The 23,535-nt window shown below is 38.7% G+C and overlaps 1 protein-coding gene and 1 pseudogene across 5 annotated transcripts in view; both read left to right on the forward strand.

Annotated features, from left to right (window-relative positions):
- Positions 1 to 23,535, forward strand: part of KANSL1 (KAT8 regulatory NSL complex subunit 1) — a 150,308-nt gene that overhangs the window by 70,711 nt on the left and 56,062 nt on the right. For all 5 annotated transcript variants that reach the window (XM_036451017.2, XM_045586354.1, XM_036451019.2 and 2 more), the window contains one exon: positions 23,210 to 23,351. In XM_036451017.2, the coding sequence (XP_036306910.1) occupies positions 23,210 to 23,351 (142 nt within the window). The remainder of the gene's footprint in view (positions 1 to 23,209; positions 23,352 to 23,535) is intronic.
- On the forward strand, positions 5,621 to 6,138 carry LOC118726362 (annotated as a pseudogene).

Consider the following 23,535-nt stretch of genomic DNA (forward strand, 5'->3'; position numbering starts at 1 on the left):
AGAATACAGCACATTCTCCCCCCTCTCTTTTTCCCCTTTGCATTCTCTATACAGATCTCTGGGCCCTCTTCTCTTCCTACCCGTTGAATGTTATGGTACTTCAGGGTTTAGTTTTCAAACACTCATCTCCCCTTCCTTATACATTCCTGTCCTTTAAGTATCATCCATACACTAATAATTCCAAACTGTATCTTTAGTTCAACTATATATTCTTTCTGAAGGTTAGATTCATATCCATTTATCTGTCTTGTAGGTATTTCAAATTTAGTATGTTAAAGTGAGTTCTTGATTCCTTGCTAAAATCTAGTTTATTTCACTTCTCACCACCCCGCAACTCCACCTCCCCATCTCCATTTCATTCCTCATTACAGTATGTAATAAAGTCTAGGAGTCCACCTTTGTCTTAGTTTAGGCTGCTATAACAAAGTACCATAGACTGGGTGGCTTATAAACAATAGACATTTATTTCTCACAGTTCCAGAGGCTGGATGTTGAAGAGCAGGATGCCATTATGGCCAATTTCTGTGTAGGTTCCATACTGCATTGCAGACTTCATACTACTTTCTCATTATAGTAAAGAGGAAGAGAGAGCTCCCTGAGGTCTCTTATAAGGGCACTAATCTCATTCATTAGAGCTCCACCCTCATTTTATAAGGACCTTGATTTGTATTTAGTCATTCCTACTATCAGTCTTTTACATGACTTTCTGGTTCTATTTCTATAATATTTTTTGATCTGTTGACTTCATCTTCACAACCATAATGATCTCTCCTTGAGAACCTGTCCTAACTGGTTTCCTTGTATTCACTTTTTCTTCCTAAGTCTGGTTTTTATATTGTAGCAAAATGGTCATTTTAAACTTACTGTTTCTTTCTTTTTCTTTTTTTTTAATATATTTTATTTTATTTTTATTTTTTTATTTATTTTATTTTATTTATTTATTTACTTATTTTTTTTATCAGAGAGGAATGGAGAGAAGATAGAGATCCAGAAACGTTGATGAGAGAGAAACATTGACCAGCCGCCTCCTGCATATCCCCCACTGGGGATGTGCCCACAGCCAACATACATGCCGCAGACCCACACTCTATAATACAACTGAGCCAAACCAGTTTCGGCTACTGTTACTTTCTTGTTTAAAAAACCTTTCATTAGTTTCCAATTGCTTTTAGAATAAAATCTAAACTGTCTGCTATAGCCTTTTAGGCCTTATAATGCCATTATTCCTGATTGTCTTTTCAGCCACATACCTTACCTGTTTTCTTTATTTATTGTTAATCCTCTTCCAATGATACTTTTCCATTTATCTGTTAGAGAGAGTGGAAGAGAAATATTGATGTGAAAGAAACTCATTGATTGGTTGACGGGCTGGGGAGGAGCCTGCAACCAAGGTACATGCCCTTGATCGAAATCTAACTGTGGTCTGCAGGCTGACGCTCTATCCACTGAGCCAAAATTGGTTAGGGCTGTATTCTGCTTTATATTCTGGTCCCCTTTCCTTGAACCAATCAAAATCTTTTCTTAAGTTACAGCTCTTGGACTTACTGTACTCTCTAATACATTTTCCTCAGCTCTTAGCATGGCTGTTTTAGTCTTTTACCTACTACATTTTTTTTGGTCTCTCATCCATTACAGTGTAAGCTGTATTGTGGTACTTACCTGGAGCCCATTGCCTAACACAAGGTTCCAAACAGTATTTATTGTGTGAATGAAGATAGTAGAGAAGGTAGAAATTAATAAAATTTATTTTTCTGTTTTCTTCTGGTTCCTTTTTATCATTGGAATTGGAGTATGCAGAAGGAATACTATTCAACTTGTTTAAATGATTGGGATTGAAGGGTGAAGAAGGGAGTTACCAATTTGTTTACTTAAAATTTAAATTTTATAACACTTATTTTAGAATAAAAACACTTGATGGTTATCATTGGGCTTTTATAAATCTGTAGCCATTTTAAGGAGTTGATAACTCACTATATGAAAGTAGTAGGCTCTTGGGAATAGTGAGGACAGGAAGATTCAATAACAAATATTTTCTTATGCTTTTTTTTATATTTATGCTGCAAAATTATTAATATATCTAAGCCCTGACTTCTGTTTCTTCCTATCCCATAATCTGTTTTTATAGTACATCTTTGTTGTTCTTTTTCTGTTTGGAATAAAGAACAAATTATCTCTGTTCTGAGCTTAAAGTAGTGGTAATTTCTGGTATATTTCATAGTAATTATTGCAGTTAAAGTGCTGTGATAGAGTAAGAAGACGGGTGTGTTTGAGTGAAGTCTTAGGGTGCTTTCAGTACTGCTCCCTTACACCAGTCAGTAGTCATAGTTTGGGGATCACATTCTTGGGTTTAAATGTTGACATTACCACTTAATAATTGAGCAAACTTTGACAAATCATTTTACTCCTCTGGACCTCAGTTTTTCTTCTGCTTAAGCTTGTGGGGGGGGAGGTAGGGGGGGTAGGGTGCTGGCTGGATTGTTAAGAGGACCTGAGATAAATGTAAAGTGGCCAGCATAATATCTGGCATATAATGGACCCTAAACAAATGGTCTCCATTGTTGTTATTTTGGACAAGTCACTAAATCTCTTTACGTTTCTGTTTATTTATATGTGAAATTTGGAGATTTGACTAGAATCTCCAGCTTTCAAGTTCTTCAACTTTAGTGCTCATCAGAATCACCTGGTGGGCCCACAATTCATTTTATGATTTGGTGTGTCCTGAGTGGAGCATTAGAATGTAGGTTTCTAAAAATATTCCCAGGTGTTGCTGAAGCTGCTGGGGTAGGAAATATATATTGAGAACCACTAGACTTGATAATCAGATAATCCTGCTAGGATTCATAGCCAGTATTTGAGACTATGTACTAGCCATTGTATTGTACATAGTGCTTTAGATGTACTGTATTGTTTGGTTCTCAAGGTGATTGGTAGTTGTTAATCCTCTTTTAAAAGGCTAGATAAATTGTTGAAGTTCACACAGCAAGTAAATGACAAAGTTAAGTCTGCATAAACACAAATCACCTTATTGTAGGCTGCAAGGTCCCACAAGGATGCAGGTTCTGTGTGCTTTTGTTTACCTCTTTGGTATCATATCATCTTACTACTTTTCCCTTGGCTCACTGTGCTCCGACAACGCTGGTCTTCTTACTCCACAAGCCAAGTGCATTCCTGTCTGTGCACTTATTAGTCCCTCTACCTGGAGAACCTTTCTGCTGATCTCTTGTTGGTTTAGTTCTTCATTCTGCTGAGAAAGATAACTTAAATATGACAATTAAAAAAAATTTTTTTTTTAAATCATCACATGATATTTTTATTTTCTTTTTAAAAAAATCTTTATTGCCAATATCGGTTTGCTCAATGGATAGAGCGTCGGCCTGTGGACTGAAAGGTCCCAGGTTCGATTCCGGTCAAGGGCATGTACCTTGGTTGTGGGCACATCCCCAGTAGGGGGTGTGCAGGAGGCAGCTGATTGATGTCTCTCTCTCATCAATGTTTCTAACTCTATCCCTCTCCCTTCCTCTCTGTAAAAAAATCAATAAAAATATATTTTAAAAAATCTTTATTGTTGAAAGTATTACATGTTGCTCCCCCTCCCCCCCCCCCCCATCAACCCTCTTCAGCCATCCCTGCCCTGGGTTCTCAACACCCCACTGTCTGCAATCATGGGTTATGCATAGTATATATATGCATACCAATGATATTTTTCCATTGATTTTTGGAGAGAGAGCGAAAGGAAGGGGGAGAGGCAGAGATAGAAACATTGATTGAAAGAGAGACATCAGTTGGTTGCCTCTTGCACTCACCCCAACCAGGGCCAGGGATTGAGCCTGCAACCCAGGTACGTGCCCTTGACTGAAACTGAACACTGGACCCTTCAGTCCGAAGGCCAATGCTCTATCCACTGAGCAAACTGCTGGCTAGGATCACATTACAGTTTATTTTTTATTTTGTATTTTTTACAGAGGAAGGGAGAGGAATAGAGAGCTAGAAACATCGATGAGAGAGAAACATTGATCTGCTGTCTCCTGCACACTCCCTACTGGGTATGTGCCCACAACCAGGGTACATGCCCTTGAATGGAATTGAACCTGGGACCCTCGAGTTCGCAGGCGATGCTCTATCCACTGAGCCAAACTGGTTAGGGCTACATTTTTTTAAATTTATTTTTTATTCTTTTGATATGAGAGGAAGGGAGGGCTGTGTGTGTGTGTGTGTGTGTGTGTGTGTGTGTGTGATGTATTGCACTCGCAAGCTGTGAGCCCTGCCCCTAGCTGAGCGGTGTCCCCCCTGTGGGAGCGCATGGACCACCAGGTAGCAGATCCTGTGTTGAGCATCTGCCCCCTGGTGGTCAGTGTACTTTGTGCAACTGGTTGTTCTGCCATCAGTCAATTTGCATTTTAGCCTTTTATATAGAACTAGAGGCTCAGTGCACAGATTTGTGCATTGGTGGGGGTCCCTTGGTCTGGCTTGCATCCTCTCACAATTTTGGGGGATGTTGGAGAGTTGGTTTCAGCCCCATCACCACAGGCCCGATCCAGACAGGAGGGATCCTAATCCTGTGCATTGAGCACCTGTCCCCTGATGGTCAGTGCGCATCATAGCGACTGGTAGGTAGACTGGCTGACCAGACGCTTAAGCTTTTATATATATAGATTACTGGGATAGAAAGATTCTGAAGAGAACACAGAATTGAATTCCTTTTTAGGAAATCTGGTTACACTGTTGTGATTGGCCTTCTGATCCTTAGTGTGACTAAAGAGTGAAAATAACCCTTTGAACTCTGTTACAGGGAAAGTGGTGGTGGTCTGTAAAAGACATTTTGTTATGTAACAGTTTTTGCTGGCTCCCATAATCCCACTATGTCGCCAAGTTTCTGAGCCAATTATAAATTACCTCTTGAGTTCCTGTGGCTTTCCTTTTCTTTATTAGCATGATAATCCAGTTGGATGTATTACGTAGAGGTTGGCTAATGACTATAACCAATTTTTGAAAGAGAGGTCACATATTGGTGAGCAATTTTTGTTGAATAGTAGAGCCAGGAACATTTTTATATTACTTTTTCATACTTATCAAAGGAGATAAATATCCAGGCAATTTATGTATTTATTTTTAGGGTACTCAAATGTCTTAGAGAAAAGGACTTTGGAAAACTGAGACTTAATACTCACTTAATTTGAACTTGAAGAAAAGTTATTACAGTTCTTATTAGGTAAATATTTTTAGATTTTAAGCCCCCCTTTAATTTATTTAGCTAAATTTTTCTACTGATTGGGACTCCTTGGTATTGTCCAGAACTCAGTATGCTTTATATATTAATTATAAGAATTTCAATTTTGACTAAGAAAAGCAGTGTAGTCTAGTGGAAAGTATGCAGAGTACTACTTTTTATAAAATATATTTTTATTGATTTCAGAAGGGAAGGGAGGGAGAGATAAAAACATCACTGATGAGATAGATTCATTGATTGGCTATCTCCTGCATGACCCTAACTGGGGATCAAGCCCACAACCTGGGCAAGTGCCCTGACTGGGACTGGAACTGTGACTTCCTGGTTTATAGGTTGATGTTCAACCACTGAACCATACCAGCTGGGCCAGACTTCTTTTAAAAACAACTTTATCCTATATAATAAAAACATAGGCTCTTTTTCATGGCGCCTCGGAGGCTGTTGGCAGCTTCAGGATGAAGCTCAACATCTCTTTCCCAGCCACTGGCTGCCAGAAACTCATTGAATTGGACGATGAACGCAAATTTTGTACTTTTTATGAGAAGCGTATGGCCACAGAAGTTGCCGCCGACGCTCTGGGTGAAGATGGAAGGGTTATGTGGTTCGAATCAGTGGTGGGAATGACAAACAAGCTTTCCCCAGGAAGCAGGGTGTCTTGACCCATGGCCGAGTCCGCCTGCTGCTGAGTAAGGGCACTCCTGTTACAGACTGAGGAGGGCTGGAGAGAGAAAATGCAAATCTGTTCGAAGTTGCATTGTGGATGCCAATCTCAGTGTTCTCAACTTGGTCATTGTAAAAAACGAGGGGGTGGGGGGACAAAGATATTCCTGGTCTCACTGATACCACTGTGCCTTTGTCGCCTGGGTCTCAAAAGAGCCAGTAGAATCCACAAACTTTTCAATCTCTAAAGAAGATGATGTCTGGCCGAAACCGGTTTGGCTCAATGGATAGAGCGTCGGCTTGGGGACTGAAGGGACCCGGGTTCAATTCCAGTCAAGGGCATGTACCTTGGTTGCGGGCATATCCCCAGTAGGGGGTGTGCAAGAGGCAGCTGATCGATGACACTCTCTCATAGATTTTTCTAGCTCTCTATCTCTCTCCCTTCCTCTCTGTACAAAATCAATAATATATATATATATATATATATATATATATATATATATATATATTTTTTTTTAAAAAGATGATGATGTCTGAAAATATGTTGTGAGAAAGCCTCTAAACCAAGAAGGTAAAAAAACCTAGGACTAAAGCATCCAAGATTTAGTGTCTTGTTACTCCACGTGTCCTGCAACACAAACGCAGGCATATTACTCTGAAAAACAACAACCTATTAGTAAGAACAAGAAGAGGCCGCAGAATGCTAAACTTTTGGCAAAAAGAATGAAGGAGGTCAAAGAAAAATGCCAGGAATAGATTGTGAAGAGACGTAGACTGTCCTCTCTGAGAGCTTCTACCTCTAAGTCTGAGTCCAGTAAAAAATGAGATTTTTGTAACTAATGAATAAAGGAGAACAAATGTGAAGGAAAAAAAAATGTAGAAGATAATTTAATCTCCTCAACTGGAGTCTCCTGCCCTGCCCCCGAGTTCAACTAGGGAGCCTTGGGGTCAAGGAGGGGTGGGTGCGGAATTGGCCAGGGGAAAGAAGCGAGTGTGTGTGTGTGTGTGTGTGTCATCCCCCACCCCCGCTCACCCCACCCCAGCTGGCAGCCATTAAGGACCCTAATAGTGCATGAATTTCTTGCACTGGGCTTATAGTTGAGGTATATTCTAGAATGCAGATTTTTGAGTCAGACTGAATTTGAATTCCTATTGGTAAAGTCAGCTTATGTGGCTTTGTCCAAACTGCTCAGTCTGAATAGCCATGGGAAACAATGTTAACTTTGTTAGATTGTTTCTAAGATTAGAAAACTATATATGTCAAGTACCAGGCCCTTCAGGTTTCAAAAAGTGGGAGCTATTTTTAATATTACTAATAATATTATACTAACATCTTTCTGTTCTTTTGGATTTTAAACCCTGGGGACTGAAATGTAATGGACAGTAGTGAAGGTAAAACCTGATATTACTGAACACAACTACACAAACTAGTTTGAAAGGTTGAAATATTGGTTCAACTACATTGTTACATTAATTCATCTTTTCCTAATCAGTGCATTTGTATGTAAGAGTTGATTTTATTGTATTAAATAAATTTACTAGGTGTACCGGTTAGTTGGATTTTTGTCAACAGATGGAGTTACACATATGTTGACATATATGCGATTTGATATGTATGCTATTTTGTTGTATTGACAGCAAGCTTCAAAACTTCATATGTCAAATTTGCTGAAGGGGTTAACATAGATATTTTTACGCTTAAAAATGTTGAATTTCGTGCCAAAAGGCATTTGTGGCAAGTTTTAATTCATTATTTTGAGGAAAAAGTTACTGTGTATTTAGGGAAGCTTATGATGAACATGCTTGATCTCAAGATACTTGTGAATGCTGGTTTAAATGCTTTAAAGTGATGATTTCTATGTGAAAGACAAGTTTCTAGTTGAGGAACTTTAAGTCTTTAAGAGAGTAAAGGAACTATTGTATTTACAGAATGAGTCACTGAATTGTTGAGAAATTGGGACTTTGTTTAGACTGTAGGTGTTAGCTATTTTCTGGTTTTAATTTCCTACCAGTATTCATTATATTACTTTCAGCACCAATTACTTATTGTTGAAGGCTAGGTACATGTTAGTTGCTGCAGAGAACAAAATCCAGATTCCTGCCCTTATTTTCTAGTTGGACAGTAAATATTATAAGTAGAATATGTTTTATGTTAAATGGCAACAAATGCTGAGGAGAAAAAATAAAGCAGATGAGAGTTAAGGAATGTAGAGAAGAAGGGGATGCAATATTATAGTGTTAGGCATGGGGAACTGTGGGGATGATATTTTGGGTTGGAAGTAGGGGGTGGCAGCAGGTGCAAAAACCCCCACAAACAAAAAGAAGAGGGATCTAGTAGGAGGTTAAGTCAAAGGGGGAAAGAAGTAGGTAGAGATAGTAGATCATATGGAAATTGATAGTTACTATAAAGACTAGAGGCCCGGTGCACAAAATTAGTGCACAGTGTGTGTGTGTGTGTGTGTGTGTGTGTGTGTGTGTGTGTCAGCCCAGCCTGTACCCTCTCCAATCTGAGGCCTCGTGCATGGGTGGCGGGCAGCTGGTTTGTCCTGAAGGGTGTCCTAGATTAAGGTGGGGGTTCCCTTGGGGTGTGGGGCAGTCTGGGCAAGGGCCCTGTGGTGGTTTGCAAGCTGGCCACGCCCCCTGGCGACCCAAGGGGGAGGCCCTGGTATCTGGAATTTAATCTTTGTAGCCTGGAGTGAAGGCCTGAGCTGGTCAAGGCTGCAGAAGCTTGGCTTCCTCCATCACCCGGGGCAATCCTAACCTCTTTCTCTTCCAGCTTGGTGGCTGCTGCCATTTCTGTTGGAATTTATTTACCTTCTATAATTGAAACTTTGTACCCTTGAGTGGAGGCCTGGACCTGCCAGGGTGTGTGTAAAGCTTGGCTTCCTATATTGCCAGGGAAACCCAATCCTTCCTCTTGCTCTCTGTGGCTGCAGCCATCTTGGTTGGGGTTAATTTGCATACTTGCTCGATGAGTGGCTGGTGGGTGTAGTGGAGTGATGTTTAATTTGCATATCACTCTTTTACTAGATAGTATTATTAAGGCTCAGTGCACAAAGTCATGTACAAGTAGGGTCCCTTGGCCTGGCTGGTGATCAGGGACAATCTGGGGCAATGGGGGGGGGGCCCTGCTGTCACCCACCTTGGAGGTGACCAGCGGGCTGATGAGGTGGTGGTGGCACTCTATCTCATCTCCCCCTCATCCCTCCATGGGGCAACCTGCGGGGTGATCAGGGGCCCCTGCTGGCATCTGCCTTGGCTGGCCTGGGGCCTGTGGTCTGGGGGCAGCTCCTATATTGAGTGGTTGCCCCTGGTGATCAGTATGCATCATAGCGACTGGTCATTCCACCGATTTGCTTATTAGGCTTTTTATTACATAGGATAGCTTTTACTATGTGGCTCAGTTCTTGAATTTTGACCTATGAACCAGATCGCTGTTCAATTCCTGGTTAGGACACATGCCTAGACTCGATTCCTCGTGTGGGGTATGCAGGAGACAGCCAGTCAATGATAATCATTATTGATGTTTCTAGCTCTCCCTTCCTCTCTGAAACCAATAAAAATATATTAAAGAAAAAAAAAAGCCTATGTCAACCTTTGAACAGAGGAGTGACATGATCTTCTCTGGTTTGAAGGAAACAGTGACTGCTATTCACTGAAGAAGCAGGGAAACAAGATAAACTGGGGGCTATTAAAATATCCTAGTGAGAGAGGATGGTAGTTTGGGTCAGGGTGGTGGTGAAAGAGTTTGTTAGAAGTAATGTATGATTCTGGATATGCCTTTGACAATACTGCCTAACTCAACTGCTATTATAAAAAACTTATTTATAAGATAGCCCTCCCATCCCCATTTTCTAGCCTAAATTCTTTGTCTCTTTTTTTCCTTTTTTAGTTGTATTATATACCTGTGTTTGCCTAAAAATTAGAGGGAAACCAATAGATAAAATCTTTATTGGGAGGGCAAAAATGCTAAGGCAATTGTAAAACATACAGACAGCTTTTAAAGTTTCTTCAGTTTACTTTCACTTATTTTTAAATTTTATGAAAGAGTGTACTATAAGTTATTTTATTGGACTTAGATTTTCAACATTATTCCTAGAATTCATCTGAGTTATTTTATGTAGCTGTAGTTCATTCATTACTCACTGCCTCATTGAGCAAATATACTGTAATTTATTCTCCTCTAGGTGTACATTTGGATTTTCCCTTTAAAAAAAATAATAAGTCCAGTGCAGTTATTCTGAACATTTTTTAACATGTCTCCTGTTGGGTGGGCCATAACTGTTTTGGCTCAGTGGATAGAGTTGGCCTGCAGACTGAAGGGTCCCGGGTTTCATTCTGGTTAAGGGTATGTACCTTGATTTCGTGCTCAATCCCCAGTAAGAGGGCGCGCAGGCATCAGCTGATGGATGTTTCTCTCTCATCGATGTTCCTATGTCTCTATTCCTTTCCCTTCCTCTCTATAAAATCAATAAAATATATTTTTTTAAAAAGAATTGCTAGGTGGTAAAGTATGCAGTTTCAACTTGATTGGATAATGACTATTTCTATTATATGTTGCTGCTTAACAAGCCACGTCAACGTCAAACTGAATGAATGGTGTAAGACAAGCTATATTTTATTTTTCTCATAGATTCTTTGGGTGAGAATTGAGGGGCACAGTTGGAGTGGCTTATCTCTGTTTCAGGATGTCTAAGGCCTCAGGTTGGGAAGATGCAAATACTTCCAAGATGGCTTCTTCCCTCACTTGTGTGGCACCTTGTTGGGGATGCCTAGAGGACTTGCTCAACTGGACACCCTTGGCAAAGTGTGCCTACACTTGGACTCTTCAGCATGACAGCTTTTAGACTCTATATTTTTCAAAACAAGGGTAAAAGCTGACTGTTCATTTATTAAATTGTCTGGGAAGTCGCCTAGTGCCACTTCCATCAGATTCTGTTGACTGAAGTAGTCAGAAGCTCTCTCAGATTTGAGGGGAAGAGACAAGAGAATACCACCTCTCAATGGGAGGAGTGTCAAAGAATTTTCAGCCACATTTAAAATTTTAAAACCTTTTGTTCTTATTTATTTTCAGTTTTTAGAGAGAGAGGAAGGGAGAGAGAAAGGGATAGAGAGAGAGAAACATCGAAGTGTGAGATACCTTATGTTCCCCAACTGGGGTATCAAACCCACAACCTGGGTATGTGCCTTGACTGGAATTAAACTGGACACTTTTCTGCGCATGGGACAGTGCTCAACCAACTGAGCCATACCCAATAGGGGAAATTGTTCTAAACTTCATCTGGTCAGAATTTTTCGGTGTGTTGTAATTTGTAACCTTCTGTGAAGGAATTAACATCTCTGTTAAAATGCTGAAGCATTTATCTGATGAACTTTAATGGGATTAAACTTGTGTGTGTGTGTGTGTGTGTGTGTGTGTGTGTGTTTTAACTAGTTACCTATTCACTCTGTTGACTGTCAGTCAAGAGTCTAATGACTTACTTAGTCAAGCATTGCTTTCATTATCTAATTTAAAAAAGATTTGCATGTTCTTTAAAAACATTTCAGTCAAGAATTATCATTGAGTCCTGGCTGATATGGCTCAATTGGTTGGACATCTGTGTACTGTGTATGTTTTTCTATTTGTATGGTTCCCGCTTATTTCTAAAAATAGATTATTATGTTTAATTTTATATTGTATATTAGAAAATTGTCGATCAAGTGGTGTTAGTTCTGAGTCAGCAAAGTAGTTGAAATTTTAAAAGATATTTGAGTCACAGTTACCTGGTCAATCAGTTAAAGAAACCAAAATAATTTTTAAAATTCAAATGTAACTTAGCTGATGTTTTCAGACCAGACTTTGATATCTTTTTCCAATGTTTCCTTTAAGAGCTTTACTGACTAAGTTAACTTAAGACAATAGAACAGTCATTTACTCTTTTGGTGTTCCATCTTAATTACTTAAAAATTGAGATGCTTAGAGAAAATCTTGAATGTTTCTTTTGTTTTTAAAAGTTTTTTGGTATGTTTTGGGAGGGTAACTTAGATTTAGAATTGGCATCAAGATCCTAGTCTATATGAGTGCAATTAGTAGCTAAGGGAGAGAATTTTCCTGAAGCATCTGGAGTTAATTGGATCTTGCAGGTATCTATCTAGTCTTCATACCCCAGTATAAATTACAGCTGTATATACAGGATGTATTTCATGCTGATGGTTATAAGTTCATCACATCTTGTAAAGAAAGAGCCTTGTAAGGTTTTTTAAGTCCAACTCAATTTTATAAAGGACATCTGTGGCTGTAAGGTCTTAAGCATGATCTAAATACAGTAAGATATACAGTTTATGTGACTCATTCTACTTGCAGGTGAATCTGAAGACTCACTGGCTTACACATGCCTAACTGAAAAGTTACCCTTACTGTGTGTGTGTGTGTGTGTGTGTGTGTGTGTGTGTGTGTATATATAGTTCATATTACATACCGTGATATTTTCTATTGTATTCTTTTTTTTCCTTTTTTTTCTTAATGTTGGGTCACAGTCTGAACTTCTCCCTTGCCACTCATTTTACTATGAAAGAACCTTAAGACTTTTGTGGCTTCTTAGGCAAAAAGCCTACAAAAATGTAGGGCCATGAGATGCCAAAAGGAAGTGTTTACTTGGGAAAGGTGAGGTTTTAAACTTATCAGTGAATCATATAAAACAGGGTTCCCACCTTTGCCATGAGGTACTTTTTTTTTTTTTTAAATATATTTTATTGATTTTGTACAGAGAGGAAGGGAGAGAGATAGAGCGTTAGAAACATCAATGAGAGCGAGTCATTGATCAGCTGCCTCTTGCACACCCCCTACTGGGGATGTGCCCGCAACCAAGGTACATGCCCTTGACCGGAATTGAACCCGGGACCTTTCAGTCCCCAAGCCGATGCTCTATCCATTGAGCCAAACCGGTTTCGGCTGCTATGAGGTACTCGATGTCATCACTTAAAACCTTGGCCAATTCTATTAGGATCCATGGAGCATAGGGGTTACAGCAACTGTTTAACTGCCATCCTGGCAACCACCAGGGAACTGAGCCAATAGATTGAGAGATGATGTTGCTGTTGAAGGATGGTCCCTATATTGTTGTTATGTGTATTATGTGAATGACAGGCTAATACAATTCTTCATCCATAGAGAGTCGGTAAGAAAAATACACTCTGAATGGAATCATTAAGACTCATCATTGGCTCAGAAGATAAATTGCAATAATTTTTTAACCTAGTGTAATGGTCTCTTTCTGATTTATGTGTGTGTATATATACGCATTTCTTGGAAGGATAACCACTCAATTAAAAACATAGACTTGGGGGGAAAATAAATAAGACAGGGTTCCCATTGACATTTTGTTGTGGAGAGTTTCTATGTATTATACTTTAGCAGCATTATTGGCCTCTGCCCACTAAAAATGTGGTATGGCCTGTTCATATATATCTTGCTGAGCATGCTATAATTTGATTCAGAATAAAAGACACTTGGTTTCAGTTTTCTGTTTCTCAAGTGTGTTTAAGGAACACATATTTACCAAAACAAATGTTTGTCATGAAATGGAAGGGCATGGAATACCTTTTGGTAGCTGAAAGCTGAGTTAGTTCAGCCAGAAGTTAGAGCAGCAGCAGTTACTATTGACCGAGTAATTATTGTACTGCTAGGCATTGTGCTTAGCATTATAATATGTATCACTGCTTGTTGGTATCTTTCAATTGTTAGAGCAGTGAAAATGCCTGTCTTTGAGCCTTCAGTAAGTTTTTACTATAAGCTAGTTGGTCTCTGGGCTGACTAGGTCATTAAAAATTTTATTTCTTAAAGTTTTGGGTTCTTTTTTTAGAGGTGGGGAGCAGATGTATATACTATTTGGTAAAGAAGAACTTGACAAAATAACTTTCAAGTTCTTATGAAGGAATGGTTAAAGTTACAAAGTATACTTTGAAAAAGCATCTTATGTATATCACATAATTCAGGATTCTAACTATTAGTAAATGGTTTGAAAGTGAGATGTGGGAATTTTATGTTCATAATACCATCAGTAAGTAAGCATCCATTCAAGTTGTGTGTGGTTGGTGTTAAGAATATGGCTGAAAATACTTTGTTGGCAGTTTTTACTTTGTAATACAGCTTTATTTTCCCTGAGCATTGTATTTCTGGATTAAGAGTGTGGAATATAATTTTGTGTAACCCACTTTGGGAAAAAGAGAACAGAGTGGCTTATGAGATCAGTTGGCACCAAATGAGAAAGGGGTTAGTTTCACTATAGCATTGCTCTGGTTTTTATCTATTGTAAGAAAAAGTTAGGATCATGGTTATAACTGCTAGCCTCTTTCCCTTCCTATTTTTCTCCCTTCCTTTCAACAAATATTTGAACACCTACCACATGCCAGACAATTGTTTATGACACCAGAAATGTGATAATGAACAGGACAAGATCCCTGCTGCTCTCATAGGAGAGGGTTCTAGTGGGGGGAAAAGACAATAAATAAGATAGTAACTTCTAATCATAAAATCAGGAGGAGAAAGAGAGAGAGAGAACGAACAAGCATTGGGGGATGAATGAATTGTGTGTGTATGTTTGTGTTGGGGAAGGGAAAAGGATTTCAGTTTTAAGAATAGCCATGGGAAGAAGGAAGGCCTCATTGAAATGACTTTTGAGGAAAAAACCTGAAGAAAGTGAAGATGTCTGCCTTGAGAATACCAAGTAAAAGGCCTATGGTTAATAATAGCTTGCCTGGCATGTCAGTGACAGCAGTGGCTCAGTGGAATGAGCCTTGAAGAGAATAGGAGACATAACTTGGATTTTAGACATAATGGGAGGAGAGAAAATAGATATAATGAATATTTGTTATAAAAAGGAAAGAGAGAAATGGAGTAAGAATGTTACCCCTGGACTCATTTCTTATTTTTTAAATATATTTTTATTGATTTCAGAGCAGAATTGAGAGTGAGAGGGAGATAAAAACATCAATAATGGTCTAGCTGGTTTAGCTCTAAGGATAGAGTGTTGGTCTGTGGACTGAAGGGTTTGATTCTGGTCAAGGGTACATGCCCGGGTTTCAGGCTCGATCCCCAGTAGGAGGCGTGCAGGAGGCAGCCGATGAGTGATCCTTTCTCATCATTGATGTTTCTATGTCTCTCTTCTTTTCTGAAATCAATAAAAATTAAAAAAAAAATACCAATGATGAGAGAGAATCATTGATCAGCTGCATGCACCCACACTCAGGGTTGAGCCTGCAACCTGGGCAATGCCATGACTGGGAATCAAACCATGACCTCCTGATTCATAGGTCAGCATTCAACCACTGAGCCACACTGGCTGGGCTCTTATTTCTTATTGTTAGTTGGACCCTTGTTCCATCTCCTTTGAAGTTACTGCAGGGTTTGCTTGGTATTTTGGGACCAGGGGAGTGAAGAGCCAATCCGGATAGCTTTCTGTTGCTAGATTGAAAGTCAGGAAATGCCATACCTGGGTTACCCCCAATAGAATGGGGTTTGTTTATTTATTTATGTATGTATGTATTTATTCATTTATAATATATTTTATTGATTTTTTTTTTTTTTTTTTTACAGAGAGGAAGAGAGAGGGATTGAGAGTTAGAAACATCGATGAGAGAGAATCATCGATCAGCTGCCTCTTGCACACCCCCCACTGGGGATGTGGCAGCAACCAAGGTACATGCCCTTGACTGGAATCAAACCCGGGACCTTTCAGTCCACAGGCCGATGCTCTATCCACTGAGTCAAACCGGTTTCGGCTGGATGGTTGTTTTTTTTTTAATGCCCTGTCATTATTGTATTCTAGTCCTGAGGTTCCTTATCAGTCGCCTTTCTCTTTCCACTGTTCCGAATTTTATTTGGTTGACTCTTAAAATATTCCTAGGATTTATAGTTGTTTCGCTGGAATGAGTTGGGAGAAAGAAGTCTACACCATCTTGCCTGGACAGATGCTACTTCAGAGTGGCTCCTCCAGATTAAACAAATTTATTTTTGTGAAATGACAAGTTGATTTTTTATTAGACTTCATTTTCTTAAGATGTATTCTTTGTTTCTAAACCATCAGTAGCTCAGTAATACTTCTGAAACTATGGTTTTACATACTTCTTTTATAAGTACTATTTAAGAGGCTTATTCAGGCAGGTCCCCAGGACTTCAACTCTTTGGTATTTCTTATACACACTGAAGTTGTAACATCACTCCTGGAGGTTGAGCATTGATAAGACATGTTGTTCTTTGATCTTTTAGTAGCTGTCTAAGTGATAGTAGTAACTAAGTGGCAGGGCCACAATTTGGAGTTCAGTGTTCACTGATCCCAACACTATATTCTTTACAACAAGCTATATTTTATTTTTAAAGTGAGGAAAAAATGTTTCTTTATAGGGATTCTGTTAATATACAGTTAATCTATTCAGTTAAATACAAAGATTTCTTTGTTCTAGAGATAGCCAGAAACATGGAATAAGAGGAGCTGGCGTGCTCCCTCCCCCTTCCTCCTCCTCGTCAATATGTACATTGTACTTTTCTACTCTTTCACTCTCCTTTAAGGAGCCCAGAGCTGGGGAGTTGGCGAATGGTGAAGAGAGGACGATTGTTTTATTTCTATCTAAATTGTAATGTTTGTGAGAAGCTTTAAGTTCTAGGATGTGATCCTTGTCAGTCTCTTGCTTTGGTGAGCGAACTGGATAAAATAATAGCTGTTCTTTAATTTATGGCTATTGAGTGACTGGAATTATTTAACTATTTAGGGGTTTCAAAGGAATTAAATCTCACAGAATGTCAAAATCCTATTCTCAGTGTCATTTATATTTTTTTTAAAGGTTCTAAAGTGGAATCCACTCTAAAAAGATGAACTCTCGAGGCAGAAAAATGGTTGGTTTAATCTGGAGGAGCCACTCTGACGTAGCAGTTCTTTGAATAACTGAGAGCCTTTCAGTATTAACTTTGTCATTTTGCTTTATTCTTGCAATATAACAGAGTCTTACTCAGTAACTAAGCCCATTTTTGTTCTGAATCTTCATGCTCAGATTCCATGTCAAGTCCTATAGCCAGACAAGAACTACAAGCCACTTGAATCTTTTTTCTCATACTGTAGTTTTCTCTATCAGAACACTTCATTGTGTTTTTTTAACAGTTTGAAATTGTAAGCACTACAAACAGCTAAACAAATTTTAGATTTCTCATATTTCCTAGGAATTACATCTTTAAGATAATATTATTTAAAAAAATATTTTTATTGATTTCAGAGAGGAAGGGAAAGGGAGAGAGAAAAACATCAATGATGAGAGAGACTAATTGATCGGCTGCCTCTTGCATGCCCCACATTGGGGATTGAGCCTGCAACCCAGGCATGTGCCCTTGACCAGAATTGAACCTGGGACTCTTCAGTCTGCAGGTCAACACTCTACCCACTGAACCAAACCAATATATTATTGACAATTGATTTACATTTAAAACACATGATTGGTAGTGTCCCTACGAAGACATAATTTAGTTGAAGACCAGTCATTTATGTATGCCATGACTTGGAAATATATAACATGTAAATAACAAAGTAAGAGGCTTTACACTGAGCTTGAAGAAGATGAAGTAATGAATTATGAGGTACAATTCACCAGGAGAGACTTTTCCACAGGGAGGTGGTTTTTGTTTTTTGTTTTTTTAAAATATATTTTATTGATTTTTGTACAGAGAGGAAGGGAGAGAGATAGCTAGAAACATCAATGAGAGAGAGTCATCGATCAGCAAGAGCACACCCCCTACTGGGGATATGCCGCAACCAAGGTACATGCCCTTTACCGGAATCGAACCCGGGGCCCTTCAGTCCCCAAGCCGACGCTCTATCCATTGAGCCAAACCGGTCCCGGCAGGGAGGTGGGTTTTAGGGATAAAATTGGTTCTAGATATTTTCAGGTGAGAGGCTTACATAGGGTATGACAAATATATTGGCCTGAGTATTAGGGGAATTATTATTTTATTGTACTTGGTAGATTATATTATGTATATGTTACCGTGGTTGTGTTTTTGTTTTTGCAATTTTATAACTATTTGACAATCAGCAGTTCTCATCCACATTAACTGTTTGCAGATTTTTGAATCTTCATTCTAATTAAGGTTTTCTGGACAACTGTAACCAGATACAGAATGGGATGTTCCTTATTCCTTTGGCCCAGACAGCTTTGTTCAGCCTGGTGTTAAATGGTTACATCTGGAGTTCCCGTCTCCATGGCAAATTTCTGGGTCTCCTTGCGTGTCTGAGTGGCATGCTTCGTGAAACCTTTGCCTGGATACGCTGGTGAATGTTGATGGTGTTCTCTGGTCACCACTGCGTTGATGGTAGAACAGCCCTTCTTACCACCACCCTTCTTTGAGGAGCCATTATGCCCAGTCCAAGTTAGAAAGAAAAAATATTAGTAATAATAAGTTGACAGGTGGTCATTGAGAAATGTTTGAAATACCTTAAATAATTATTTAAAGGTTGGGTATGTTTTAATACATAGCCTTAAGCATGTAAAAATTGAATGTGCAAAAGTACAAATAATTTATGAGCTGATCTACAGAACACTAACAAACTAAAGGTAGTTTAAAAGTGTGTCTGTTTGTAAAATTCAAAAGTGTAGACTTTGAGACAAGGATTTAATTGGCAAAATCCACAATGTGAGGAATTCTAAAGGACATATAACTGTTTTCTACTACAAATAAATTGCAAGGGGAAAAAAAGAGGAAATCTGTTAGAAATTTGAGATGTATTAACTAAATGTGGATCTTATTTAATTTTGACAAACCAATTGAGACAATCAGGAAATTTGTCCGATATTTGACATTAAGGAATTAGTGGTTTTTAAATTATGGAAATATGTATACGTTTTAAGTGAACTTAACTTTTCAGAGATACATGTGGAAATATATACAGATTTAATGATCTGATGATAGGGATTGGCTTCAAAATTAATCCATGGGGATGAAGGATAGAAGTTTTAGCTGAAGTTGGATTAGTCAAGAGTTGCTAGTTGTTGAAGTTGCTTGATGGTTATGTGAGAGTTTGTTATACATTAGTTTGTATCTGAAATTTTTTATTTAGAAAGAGTCCAAGATAAATAACAGAATAATGGGCCAAGATCAGGACAGTTTATATTGTTTCATGAAGTTGGCGTGGCCAGTGGTGTTCAGTGGTTAGAGTTTTGGCCTGCACACTGGATGATCTTGGGTTTGATTTTCAGTCAAGGGTACATACATGGGTTGCAGGTCAGATTCCCATCCCTTCTACTTTCTTTTTTTTTTTTTTTAAATATATATTTTATTGATCCTTTTACAGAGAGAAAGGGAGAGAGATAGAGAGCTAGAAACGTCGATGAGAGAGAAACATCCACCAGCTGCCTCTTGCACACCCCCTACTGGGGATGTGCCCGCAACCAACATACATGCCCTTGACCGGAATCGAACCTGGGACCTTTCAGTCCGCAGACCGTCGCTCTACCACTGAGCCAAACCAGTTTCAGCCCCACCCCTTCTACTTTCATTGTTATTCCTTTAAATCAGTGTTTCCCAAACTGTTGACATATGTGTACCCCTTCTATAATTTTTGTATCTGAGTACCCCTCGTACTCATGAGAACGTCGAATTAGGCTCAGCTAAGCACGGTGCAGTGCATATCCCCATCAAACTCCGGTGCAATGTGTACCCTCACCAAATTCTTCCGTACCCCTGGGGGTACACGTACCACACTTTGGGAAACACTGTTCTAAATGTCACTATGTCTTGATAATCTTCCTTGTTACATTCCAATTAGTTTTCTTTTACCTCATAGTACACATTTATTGCATCTTGCAATGTTGGCTTGTATCACAATCATTGCTAAATTTGTAATTATTTAATGTTTGCTTGTTTTGCAAGATTTTAAGCTCTATGAAAAAAGGAATGGACTTCATGTAGCTCACTACTGAAATTCCAGGTCTCAACTCAATGACTTTATGAAAAAAGAAATTTGTAATTGGGGAAAAAAATATATTTGTTAAATTGAAGGGGTAGGGGAAGGAGAATTCAGGAGTTCATGGAGGATTGAAAGCTTGTCTGAAATCTGCCAAAATGCACAAAACTTATTTCTGTTTCAGAGATAATCTGGTTTAACACAAAAAGGTTAAGTGTTCATTCTTCAGAGTATAGGGATGAATTGGCAGTTTAGAATTGGCTCTGGCACATTTGTTTCCTATTACTACAAACCTATAAGAAGCTGATGCAACCTAGTTAGAGTGACAAATACAAACTGTTGTGTGTTTTATTTTTTTAATTTTATTTATTTATTTATTTTTAATTTTTTAAATATATTTTATTGATTTTGTACAGAGAGGAAGGAAGAGAGCTAGGGAGTTAGAAACATCGATGAGAGGGAGTCATCGATCAGCTGCCTCTTGCACACCCCCTACTGGAGATGTGCCCGCAACCAAGGTACATGCCCTTGACCGGAATCGAACCCGGGACCTTTCAGTCCCCAAGCCAACACTCTATCCATTGAGCCAAACCGGTTTCGGCTATTTTTTAATTAAAAACAATTTTTTTTTACCCATTCTCATCTGAGTTTTGTTTTCCAACTATAAAACATATGGGATATTTCCTCCATCTTTAAATTTTGGTGGAGGGGGAGTAATGTCATTGAAATTATGGCTGAACACAATGTCTATTCTAATATAACCACTTGGGTTTTACTATTTAGAGTCGAACTTCCTTTCAGATGACTATGAAACCCAACCCTCAAGAAACACAGGATTCTGTTGCTAACTGAAAACACCTACTTCCTGAATTAGTTTGCCTCAGGGTTTTTTCTTTTCTTTTTACTTCTCTTTTCCTGTCCCCTTTTATATCTTTTATGATATGGAACTTAAATCCAAAGTTATATGTATTTTATTTTTTTAAATATATTTTTATTGATTTCAGATAGGAAGGGGGAGGGGGGAGAGAGAGAGAGAGAGAGAGAGAGAGAGAGAGAGAGAGAGAGAGAGAGAGAGAGAGAGAGAGAGCGCGCGCGCGAGCGCGCGAGCGCGCGCGAGAGAGAAACATCAATGATATGAATCTGGGACCCTTCAGTCTGCAGGCTGATTCTATCCACTGAGCCCAACCAGCGAGGGCTAAACATTGTTCTAATACACATACTATACTTTGCAGTTATGATTACATCATTTTATGAATACATCCTGTGAGGAAGATGCTGCTGTCATTTTTAGAAGTCAGTTTACATTGTCAGACTGTATACATTTTTTAAAAAGCGAGAACTTGGTTTCAATTTGTCTTCCTGCTCTTTCCCCTATTTGTTTCACACTGCTCTTGAGCTAAGTAGTGAATGTTGGTATCTATATTTTTTTATGTGACTTTCAGAAATGCCAAGATTTTCTGTTGTCCTATCTAGCAGCTATATGCTCTGATGTTTAGGGATATCAGTTTTACTTACTGTATTCTATTAGTTTTATAAGGCATCTAAAGAATCTGGAAATTACAGAATTTAGATGCCTGACTGGATTGGACTAGAAGTAGGCTTGCAGCCAACATGGAAACAGATAATTGTACTTAAAAATGAAAGTATCGCCGAAACTGGTTTGGCTTAGTGGATAGAGCGTCGGCCTGCGGACTAAAAGGTCCCAGGTTCAATTCCGGTCAATGTCATGTACCTTGGTTGTGGGCACGTCCCCAGTAGGGAATGTGCAAGAGGCAGCTAATCGATGAATCTCTCTCATCGATGTTTCTAACTCTCTCTTCCTCTCTGTAAAAAATCAATAAAAAATATATATTTTTTAAAATGAAAGTATCTTTTAAAAAAGTATCCTAAGTTTTGGGCAGTGGCAGTATGGTAGCCAATGAGGTTTATCCAATGGCGAGATTATTGCTTAAAAAAAAAAAAAAGTATCTTGTCCTAGCTGGTTTGACTCAGCAGATAGAGCGTCGGCCTGTGACTGAAAGGTCCCATATTTGATTCCGGTCAAAGGCACATGTCCAGGTTGCAGGCTCAATTCCTAGTAGGGGGCGTGCAGGAGGCACCCAATCCATGATTCTTATCATTGATGTTTTCTTTTTTCATTGAAGTTTTCTCTCTCTCTCTCCCTCTCTCTCTCTCTCTCTCTCTCTGAAATTATTAAAAATATATTATAAAAAGTATCTTTATAGCTTTTGCTGATTCCATCAAGATTACATAATTGTGTAATACGGGACTCTACCTGTGAACGACTTTCATGCACTGGGCCTCTAGTTTAGTATAAATGTTGCTGCTATAGACACACACACACACAAGACATGAAGACAGACAGGTAGAACCCCATATGATTACAGAGGTAGAGACTAGAGTGATGCATCTACAAGCTAAGAACACCAATGATTGCCAACAACACCAGAAGCTAAGAGAAGGCACAAGACACATCCTTTGGAGGAAGCATGGCATTGCTGACAACTTAATTTTAGTCTTCTAGCTTATATAACAGTGAGAAAATATATTTCTGTTGTTTTATGTCACCCAGTTTGGGATACCTTGTTATGGCAGCCCTGGGAAGATAATACAAACTCCATAAAAATAAAACATTGGCTCAGAAAAAGAATCAACTCAAGCCGAAACCGGTTTGGCTCAATGGATAGAGCATCGGCTTGGGGACTGAAGGGACCCGGGTTCGATTCTGGTCAAGGGCATGTACCTTAGTTGCGGGTGTATCCCCAGTAGGGGATGTGCAAGAGGCAGCTGATCGATGACTCTCTCTCATCGATGTTTCTGGCTTTCTATCTCTCTCCCTTCCTCTCTGTACAAAATCAATAAAATATATTTAAAAAAAAATCAACTCAAGCGAAAATGAAATGACTGAGTTCTAGCAATGGTGGGTGAAAAGATTGGCAAATCATCTTTCCCCAAAACAACTATAAAACTGAATACAATGCTTACTGCAAAACAATTATTTCAGAGCTTTGGAATAGACCAAAGGCATACAACAAATGTGAGGAGCATTTATTTAGTAAAAAATTGCTGAACTTTGGGTAAGAATAGTCAGAGTCTAGTTTTGCTTTAACATGATAACCTGTGGCCATTATCATTCTAAAAGTTTTCATTCCAAAAATATTTAAACACACAAATTGCACATGAGGATATTCTCATTGCAAATAGCAAAATGAATTAAATGAAACTACACATTGATTCCCTATCCTCTAATCTCATCTCTCTCTCTTGACATTACTGTATCTATATAGAAGCAAATAATTTGGCTTGTTATTGTTTTGATATTTAAGTAGTCATATTAAATAAACATTTTTAAAATGTTTTTAAATCTTGGGATTTCACTCAGTTTATTTCCTTTTAGGAGGCGCAGGTCAGAATGGAGATGGGCTGCAGACCGCGCGGCTATTGTCAGCCGTTGGAACTGGCTTCAGGCTCATGTTTCAGACTTGGAATATCGAATTCGGCAGCAAACAGATATTTACAAACAGATACGTGCTAATAAGGTAAGGGATAAGTGTCTGGTCTTTTTCAGTCCAGCTAAAAACTACCATTATACCTTTTTTCCTATCCCTCGATGACTTAACTATGTCCAAGAGAATGGTTTAATATGATCTGATACAGTGGTTTAATTTGTTTAAGAGCCTGATGTTGCTTAGTGGAGTGCAGATAATAGATACATTCTGGTTT

The sequence above is a fragment of the Pipistrellus kuhlii genome, unplaced genomic scaffold, assembly GCF_014108245.1.
Source record: "Pipistrellus kuhlii isolate mPipKuh1 unplaced genomic scaffold, mPipKuh1.p scaffold_m20_p_22, whole genome shotgun sequence".
Lineage (NCBI taxonomy): Eukaryota > Metazoa > Chordata > Mammalia > Chiroptera > Vespertilionidae > Pipistrellus > Pipistrellus kuhlii.